At 40.7% G+C, this 10378-nt stretch overlaps 1 protein-coding gene across 1 annotated transcript; it reads right to left on the bottom strand.

Moving 5' to 3' along the window:
• Window positions 1–3533: 3533 nt before the first annotated feature.
• Window positions 3534–8980, bottom strand: LOC311119828 (uncharacterized protein). The gene is made up of 3 exons (XM_084194485.1): window positions 8904–8980; window positions 6380–6545; window positions 3534–5137 (listed from the first exon to the last, which is right to left on the bottom strand). The coding sequence occupies exons 1-3, from the start codon at window positions 8940–8942 to the stop codon at window positions 3615–3617; spliced, it is 1728 nt and encodes a 575-aa protein (XP_084050611.1). The 5' UTR covers window positions 8943–8980; the 3' UTR covers window positions 3534–3614.
• Window positions 8981–10378: the final 1398 nt, after the last annotated feature.

Consider the following 10378-nt stretch of genomic DNA (forward strand, 5'->3'; position numbering starts at 1 on the left):
ATGGGTCGTGGCTGGGTCTTCCAGCATGACAACGACCCGAAACACACAGCCAGGCCAACTAAGGAGTGGCTCCGTAAGAAGCATCTCAAGATCCTGGAGTGGCCTAGCCAGTCTCCAGACCTGAACCCAATAGAACATCTTTGGAGGGAGCTGAAAGTCCATATTGCCCAGCGACAGCTCCGAAACCTGAAGGATCTGGAGAAGGTCTGTATGGAGGAGTGGGCCAAAATCCCTGCTGCAGTGTGTGCAAACCTGGTCAAGACCTACAGGAAACGTATGATCTCTGTAATTGCAAACAAAGGTTTCTGTACCAAATATTAAGTTCTGCTTTTCTGATGTATCAAATACTTATGTCATGCAATAAAATGCAAATTAATTACTTAAAAATCATACAATGTGATTTTCTGGATTTTTGTTTTAGATACCGTCTCGCACAGTTGAAGTGTACCTATGATAAAAATTGCAGACCTCTACATGCTTTGTAAGTAGGAAAACCTGCAAAATCGGTAGTGTATCAAATACTTGTTCTCCCCACTGTATATACTTATTATGGACACAGTATGCTTTACATTAGTTATCTTTTTATTAGTTGTTAGTTGTTATTAGTCCCATCCTTCATCTCCATTCAACACCTCCCATCTATCTCTTAACACCATCCATATTGGATTTCTATTTGCCATATATATTTCAACTGTACTGTGATGTTTCACAAAGGTTCTGAACCCTTCTATTCTCATTGTTTCTACAGATTGTACATTGACTGTACACATTTTTGCTAAAAGTATTATTATATTATTGATCGATTGACTATGACTTTTCAGATCACCCAGTAGTGCTATCTGCAGGGTTAGATCCAGGTAAATATAGCAATCCTTCAGCCATTCCTGGACCTGTGTCCAAAAACAAATGATTTAATGATTCTGTCTCTTCTCAGTAAAATCTGCAGAGCTGGGAATATAGTATCCCCCATATAAATAACATTCTATTGGTAGCAAGAATTTTGTATAATAATATAAATTGAAAAATTCTAAGTTTTGAATCCGTCGTCGTTTTGCGTATCAATTCATAAACACTATGCCATGGAATCGGTACATCAAAAATCTCTTCCCAACTATTTTGCAATCTACAGTTGAAGTCGGAAGTTTACATACATCTTGGCCAAATACATTTAAACTCAGTTTTTCACAATTCCTGACATTTAACCCTAGTAAACATTCCCTGGCTTAGGTCAGTTAGGATCACCACTTTATTTTAAGCATGTGAAATGTCAGAATGATAGTAGAGAGAATGATTTATTTCAGCTTTTATTTCTTTCATCACATTCCCAGTGGGTCAGAAGTTTACATACACTCAATTAGTATTTGGTAGCATTGCCTTTAAATTGTTTTACTTGGGTCAAACGTGTCGGGTAGCCTTCCACAAGCTTCCCACAATAAGTTGGGTGAATTTTGGCCCATTCCTCCTGACAGAGCTGGTATAACTGAGTCAGGTTTGTAGGCCTCCTTGCTCGCACACGATTTTTCAGTTCTGCCCACAAATATTCTATAGGATTGAGGTCAAGCCATTTTGCCACAACTTTGGAAGTATGCTTGGGGTCATTGTCCATTTGGAAGACCCATTTGTGACCAAGCTTTAACTTTCTGACTGATGTCTTGAGATGTTGCTTCAATATATCCACATAATTTTCCTTCCTCATGATGCCATCTATTTTGTGAAGTACACCAGTCCCTCCTGCAGCAAAGCACCCCCACAGCATGATACTGACACCCCCGTGCTTCACGGTTGGGATGGTGTTCTTTGGCTTGCAAGCTTCCCCCTTTTTCCTCCAAACGTGGACCAGAGACAGTGAAGGACTAAATCCTGCCCAATATTCTTGTCTCCTTAAGGAAACGAAATACATAATTAAATACCACATCCTCTGAAGATTTCCCCAGCAGTTCACTTAATCCTGACTCTTCAACCCCATTACTCCTTAAAATGAATAACAATCGCTCCCTTTCCCTCACATATTTCTGGCACTGTTCTACTGTCTCCAGCTGCTCCTGACAATGATCACACCTCCCAGTCGGATGTTTCACCACCAATTTCAATGTACTATTGAGCCTTGTGTGTCCCAGTCTCAGCCTTGTGACTACACTTTCCTCCCTTCTCTCTCTATTCCAGGAGTATTGTTGGGAAGTAGGGTCATGTAGATGTTGTCCGTTCTTGTTACAGATGTAGGTGGGGTTGGGGTTGTCGGTCAGAAGACAGGTGGTGCTACAGGTCAGTGTTCTCTACTTTTCCTCTGTGGAGGAAGACACCTTCACCTGCAGGTCTGAATGATTCTAATGAATTATTACAATTATATATGATATTACCTGTGACAGTCAAGAGTTGCTCCAGGGAAGCTGTACCCACATTCTGCATCCTGTGTTTTAAATCTGAACTTGTACTCTCAGGTACTGTGATTCTCAGGGTGCAGTCTCTCTTTAGTCCCAAGGTACTCAGCACGACCTGTATTCTCTGGCACCGAGCTCAGGATTTTAGGCACCTCATTACATTTCTCTTGGACATATGATATGTGCAGGGCAGTTCCACTGTTGAGATTTTTATAGCACAGATACTCTGATGGGTGTAAATCATGTTGAAACAGTTCACCTAAAACAGTAGTAGGCCCATTCATTTATTCAATTTATTTCTTCAATAACTATTGCACTCAACAAAAATATAAATGCAACATGCAACAATTTCTAAGATTTTACTGAGTTACAGTAAATAAAAAGAACTGTCAATTGAAATAAATGAATTAGGCCCTAATCTATGGATTTCACATGATTGGGAATACAGATATGCATCTGTTGGTCACAGATACCTTTAAAAAAGGTAGTCAGTATCTGGTGTGACCACCATTTGCCTCATGCAGTGCGACACATCTCCTTCACGTAAGATAATGGATTTAATTTATTTTTGTATTGAATACATGTTTAGCGGAAATTACCACCAGGGACTCAAAGTCAAAATTAAATGAATACATCTTTATTATCAGCAAGCTGGAGAAGTTCCAACAAACTTAATGCACCATAGTACACGTTGGTCGGGAGCTCTTTCGGGGCAGTCCCGTTAGTTCTCTTATAAACTGCTTACACAGAAATGATATATGCATGATTTACATTATACATTATTCATAATTAATTCATAATTAACATTTGGTTCCTGCACATTTCTCCTATCTTAACTTATTGAACATATTCTGGGCGTTCTGCCAAAAGTTCTGAGGGGGACATGACCGCCTCCCCCTCATATCTTTACCCAGCACCTACAGGAACCAATGATTGTATGAGACAAGATGTACATTTCAAGGCTATTTCCCTCACACATTAATATACACCTACTATTGTTGAAACATTATTCTACATTATTTAATGGATAATAGAAGTTTTTGAAATAAGATACAGCTCTGAACACCCCCACCCCACAACACACACACAGCACTCCTACTCCGAGACGCTTGATATATATGGATCCAGATGGTAACCTGTATGCTACACAGGTTACCATGGTAATCAGACTTAGTAAACTGTTAGAGAATGGGATATAGATGACTCTTTACCAGATGTTTTCTATTGAAACTTTATTTAGGGATCTGGAACCGGTGCCGGAGAGGAGGGAGATGAAAGACAACATGTTTGTGCTTTCAGGTGTTTTTTCAGTGACACTGAAAGAGCAAAGCTCTTTCCACATAGACAGGAGTACGGTTTCTCTCCAGTGTGTGTGAGCCGGTGTTTGCTCAGGGTTCCTGATTGATTGAAGATCTTCCCACACTGATCACAGCTATAAGGCTTCTCTCCTGTGTGTATGCGTTGGTGTGTAGTCAGGTTTCCAGATAGAGCAAAGCTCTTCCCACACTGATCACAGCTATAAGGCTTCTCTCCTGTGTGTATGCGTTGGTGTGTAGTCAGGGCTCCTGATTGATTAAAGCTCTTCCCACACTGATCACAGCTATAAGGCTTCTCTCCTGTGTGTATGCGTTGGTGTGTAGTCAGGTGTCCTGACTTCCTGAAGCTCTTCCCACACTGATCACAGCTATAACGCTTCTCTCCTGTGTGTATGTGTTGGTGTGTAGTTAGGGTCCTTGATTGACTGAATCTTTTCCCACACTGATCACAGATATAAGGCTTCTCTCCTGTGTGTATGCGTTGGTGTGAAGTCAGGTCTCCTGATAGATTGAAGCTCTTCCCACACTGATCACAGCTATAAGGCTTCTCTCCTGTGTGTATGCGTTGGTGTGAAGTCAGGTGTCCTGACTTCCTGAAGCTCTTCCCACACTGATCACAGCTATAAGGCTTCTCTCCTGTGTGTATGTGTTGGTGTGTAGTCAGGGCTCCTGACTGATTGAAGCTCTTCCCACACTGATCGCAGCTATAAGGCTTCTCTCCTGTGTGTATGCGTTGGTGTGTAGTCAGGTGACCGGATAGAGCAAAGCTCTTCCCACACTGATCACAGCTATAAGGCTTCTCTCCTGTGTGTATGCGTTGGTGTTTAGTCAGGTCTCCTGATTGATTGAAGCTCTTCCCACACTGATCACAGCTATAAGGCTTCTCTCCTGTGTGTATGCGTTGGTGTTTAGTCAGGTTTCCGGATAGAGCAAAGCTCTTCCCACACTGATCACAGCTATAAGGCTTCTCTCCTGTGTGTATGCGCTGGTGTGTAGTCAGGTTTCCTGACTGATTGAAGATCTTCCCACACTGATCACAGCTATAAGGCTTCTCTCCTGTGTGTATGCGTTGGTGTTTAGTCAGGGCTCCTGATTGACTGAAGCTCTTCCCACAATCAAAGCAGGGGTAAGGCCTCTCCCCTGTATGAATTCTCTGAGATTTTAAGGTTTTAGATGCAGCGAAACACTTCCCACACTGAGAGCAGCGGTACGGTTTCTTTCCAGTGTGAATCCGTTGGTAAATGATAAATTCCCTCTGTTTAGTAGAACTCTTCCAAAAGTCAAAGCAGCAGTGGTGAGGATTCTTCCCTATACATCTCTGCTGGTGTTTGAGACGTTCTGATCTGGAGAGACTCTTCTCTGTCTTGTCAGCATCAAGATGTTGTCGAGGCTCCCCAGATGATAAGCCCCTCCCACTGAGAGAGCAATGGTTAGGGCTGTCCCCTGTGAAACAAAGATATTGAATAGCATGTACATCTGAAATCAGGCTACCTGATGGGACTTTGATAAATGCTGAAAATTGCGAATCTAAAAATGTTTACTACCACATGTTATTTTTGAGAAGCATATTTGATTCCAAATTCGGACATATAAAGTTTGTATGTGAAACATATTTCTAAGATGCATACTTTCGCGCAAATAAAGGAAACTTGCGCTGCTCGTGCTAGCACATGTGCAGATTAAATATGCCTCTATGAATCTGATTAATTTGAAAAATGTCTCTGAAAAACAGGTGTTTTTAACAGTGTTACATCAATTGTCACCTTAAGCTGTTTTGTGGTGGAAAACTGAGCAAGTCAAACCATTTACCCATACATAGACATGCAAGAAATCTTTTAACAAATACAAATGTTTGAAGATCGCATTACATTGCCACTAACTGTTGCAAAAAACAAGCTTCCTGTCACAAGTGAATTGATGGCTGATTTAAAGGACTATTTTACCAATGAATCCAATGGTTTTTGTTGTTTTCAGTAGTCCCCTGTTACTGTCAACCCTGTTACTTTTTTGGCACATAGGCACTTAGTATAGTAATATTTGTATTAAATGTGTTGAGATGGGAAAACATGTTTTTTATTAAATTGAACATGTTCTCTTTATGGGTAGGGGAGGGGAGGGAATGGCCGGCAGGGATGTAGCTCAGTTGATAGAGCATGGCGTTTGCAACGCCAGGATTGTGGGTTCGATTCCCACGGGGGGCCAGTATAAAAAAATATGTATTCACTAACTGTAAGTCGCTCTGGATAAGAGCGTCTGCTAAATGACTAAAAAAAACAAAATAATAAAATAAAATAAAAATGACAGAATGTTAAAATTAGGTGAAATATATTTTTTGAATGACTAAAGTGTATAAAGATGGCAGAATTTTTATATGATGTCATTGTTTTATCACTATCCACTGAGTTATGAAACTACAGTGCACAACATGGTTCAATGTTCCAATAGATGAGCACAATCTACTTTTTTGTTTTTTCATATTGCCGGCGTCTTGAAGCTAAAATTGGGAACATGTTTACTGTGCTAATGACCATACCAAAAAAAACTGTAAAGGAGAGCAATGTACAATACAGTGAATTTAGCAAAATGAGGAATTTATGGTAGGTACATGTGGGCCGCCATCTTTATGCACCTCCACTATTGTTACAGAAGCAGACTGTAGTGTAATCTACACACCATGGTTCTTACTTAATGAAATCAAATCTCCATCTTCCTTCTCTTCTCCTCCTCCTCTCTCAGTTCCACTCTGCCCCGGTGTTTTCCTGCAGTCGACCAGACCCAGCAGTAAAGCGGTACCGGGAGGCGTTTGACCTGGGGACTCCTGGAGGGTGGAGGGGAACGGGCTAGCTTTGTCCTGTTGGCCACAAGAAGTATTAAACAGTTCAGCATTAAACCAAATATTGTATTAATTTAGTCTAAACCTCTGATTGATTTGGGTGCATCCCTTGAAAATCTCATTTTACTTGAAATGTTCAATCATTCACTACAACCCACAAATCTAAGAGCATTATGTTGGTGGTGGCATGGGCTAGTTTCCACCATACTTCTTATACCAGTCATTTCCTTTCAAACAGCGAGGAAGAGGCAAAGAGAGAGGGATAACTGGGCCCAAAATCTGGCTTCTGGCTTATTTGATTGAATATAAATGTCGTAACGATTAGGTTGTTAGGAGTGTATTGGTAAAAGTAGGACACGTGACATCTCGGCAACTTTGAGAAAAAATAAACTTTGTATGGGAGCAGTGCCTGGCAGGGGCGGTGTGTTCAATAGGGCGATATGGGCGACGCACTGCCAAACGGGAAAAGGAAGGGATTTTTTTTCTAATCAATTATATCACGGCAACAGTAGTTATCAGTGTTGTAATCTAGACGTCTGATCTGCCACAGTGCCACACTGCCACTAAATGTCCAATCAGGCTAAAGTCGTGCTTCAAATGCCCCCCCCCCCCCCCTTTTGGGGCGATTTCAGTCAGGTTGAAAATCGCCCAGAAGTCTGTCATAGACTCCCATGTAAAATCTATTTTTTTCAAATTTCAGAGCTTTCAATACAATCTCTATGGGTTTCTGAGGGCTTGCACTTACGCGCTTTCGTCATACGTAACGTAACCATGAACGTAACTAAGAAAAGAGCGGGTAGCAGCATCAATCAATTCACGTACTACTATCAAGATGGCTATAGCGTTCAGTGCAACTCGATTGTCTCTTTGAAAGAAGTTCACATCAAAGAGACAACCACAAAGTGCAGGAGCGCTTTTTTGAGTTCCTTCCCATCTCGGAATCAACCTCAGTCTCAATCGCCAGTGTGCTTTTGGAGAGACTGAACGGTCTTTTTGCCGACGACGTGAAAGTCAAACTCATTGCGCAAGCTTACGATGGAGCCAGTGTGATGAGGCGAGAGAAGGCAAAAGGTGCGTGAGCATTTCAAGAAAGGCCATTACGTGCATTGCTATGCGCATCAGCTGAATTTGATCATGCAGCAAGCTAAAAAGTAACTAGTAAACTAGTCCTCAGCATGCCTGATTTCAATGAGAAAGTCATTGACCGCTTTGCTGCGTTGAAAGAGAGAAGAGAACAGTTTCAGTACAAGTAATGTAGCCTCTCTCTCTCTTTGTCCCTCCCTGTCTGTCTCTTTAACACACACACGCCCAAATCAGTTCACAGTTGATGTTGTTTAAAATAGTTATTTTTCTTTTTTTTTTAAAGTAAACAATTTTTTTTACAAATCTATACAATTGGCCGGAATATGGTTGTTCATATTTACAAAGCCATACAGATAGCTGTGTTTACCTTTTCTAGAAATTATTTTCAAATTCTGTTTTCAGGCAAAATGTCTATCACTGTTCATTTTCACAAATCTATACAAGAGGGCAGAATATGGAAGTCTATAAAAATTTATTATTACCAATAACTTGCATCAATGTTTTCAGTAGCCTCTATCAAAAGCTCCTGCTTGCTCAGGTGCACATATTTCCAATTCAACCATGAGGCCTTTTTGAAGCAAGTAATGTGTATATCAGTATTGACTTATATGCTGCCCCTGTCTTCATGTTGTTGCTGGACATATCTTTTTTTAAATGTGTGTAGGTCACCTAAATCATCAGAAAAATTGCCCCCCCTGAGAATTTTTTCAGGAGCTGCCACTGGTGCCTGGTCGTCACTAGTTACCAAAAACAAAATCATAAACCACACCATTTCTACAATTGATCTTATTAAAATGTGATTTAAACCTTAACCACACTTCTAACTTTAAGCCTAACCCTAAATAAATAAAAATACGATATAGACGTTTGACTTTGTGATTGTGGTAACTAGTGGAAACACGCATATCTGCCCTCTCATTGGCTATAATGGTCCCACATGATCTTGCCTCTTCCCGATTGCCTTCCATTTTTGAAAACATTTGTTTTCTTTGTAAGAGCGGCCACTTGAGTATTTGGTCAAATAATGGATAATGTGTTCGAAATCAGTTAAGGGATGTGAACATGTGCACCCTTTGGGAGGAAGGAGAGATGTTTAGGTCATAGTCACAGATTCCTAAACATTATATAGTAGTAGGCTACTTTGTTGAAGTAAAAAAAATACACATTTTTACCGTCTTGTTTTCTTTTATCCGGCCATTTAAACCGAACATAGGAATGTGGAGGATCAAAGCTGACGAAAACTAGGCCTATACATTTTAAACAACACACCTATACTGTTAAAAGCAGACTTACCCGATCCATTGTGGAAGCTATTGTTTCTTTGTATGACATGAAATGTTGTCGCCCACAACAGTACAGTTAGGCTACTTTGTCTTCTTCTTCTTTAAGGTTTTATGGCAAACTACACCTATTGGCATATTACCGCCACCTACTGTACCGGCAGTGAAAGAAAAATTAAAATATCCATTGTGGGAAATGGAGGCGGTGGGCGTGGGGGGCACCATCATACACAATACAAAAATGTTATTCATCCCAAAATGCCAAACCCCTTCAGTGATAATCCAAATCACTACCCTACATAGGCTCAGGGGCTTGTGTGGACAGAACATATATCGACAGGATTCCTTGTAATGCCTCTGCTGTAAAATCCCTGTGTCCCAAAAAAACTTTCAGCTGCACTCACAAGCATTCACAAGTCACAACAATGCCTATTTTCTCCAATTTCTTATTTGTTTGCACTGTGCAGTTTTTAACCAATCAATGCAATAAACGATACAAAGTCCACCTTTTTAACATGCAACATGTCAGGACCCTACGGGGGTCATGTTGGAGAGGGAAAAAACTGTCAGACTAATCCGTTCCCTCGTTTTTAAAAATCAGTTCTCTTCGATTTTTTTATCCATTCCCTCAGATTTTTGAATCAGTTCTCTTAGATTTTTTTTAACCAATTCCCTCTGATTTTTTTCCCATTCCCTCTGATTTTTGAAGCAGTTCTCTTATATTTTTTATCCATTCCCTCTGATTTGTTATCTGTTCCCTCAGATTTTTTATCCATTCCCTTGATTTTTTTTTATACGTTCCCTCAGATGTTTCATGTTTTCCATATGAATTCCAAGATCTAATTTGGGGCACACAAGCGTCCAACTTCAAGTTCAATTAATAGACCCCACCCCCGAGTATCAGTCACATAGGCCTATCAGTTTATTCTCTATGGCCTGTAGCAGAACCACAAGATCTGGAGCAGTAGTTGCAATAATCTATTATACAATCCTAAAGTTCAGGGGAATGGCAACAATATCATAGCAGTCTCTTGCCCATGAGGCCTTCCACATGACAACACACTAGCAATGCCAATGCCAACCCCAACTAGCAACAGGTATAGAATCTTCTCATGAGCTCTGAGTTGAGCGGACATGCTGCCCCTGGTGACCCTTTGGATTTGTGTGTATTGCTAGGTATTACTGTACTGTTGGAGCTCGAAACACAAGCATTTCGCTGCACCTGCGATAACATCTGCAAAAACATGTAGGATAGGCTACTGGTAGTCCCACATTATGGTGAAATAGAACTATATTTGTTTTCTTATTTTGGCACTTGTAGGGCTTGATATGTTCATGATGCCTCATTATTATTATTTCTACCTCAAATGGATGAATTGGACGCTACAAAGAGACCTGGAACAGTCACCTGATCCACCCCTCAAAGAACGAGAATGTCCCCCATGGTCGGCCCGATGTCATGCACACAGTTCCAGAGTTGCATGATAC

The sequence above is a fragment of the Coregonus lavaretus genome (genome assembly GCF_964263955.1).
Source record: "Coregonus lavaretus genome assembly, contig: HAP1_SCAFFOLD_55, whole genome shotgun sequence".
NCBI classification, from domain to species: Eukaryota; Metazoa; Chordata; class Actinopteri; order Salmoniformes; family Salmonidae; genus Coregonus; species Coregonus lavaretus.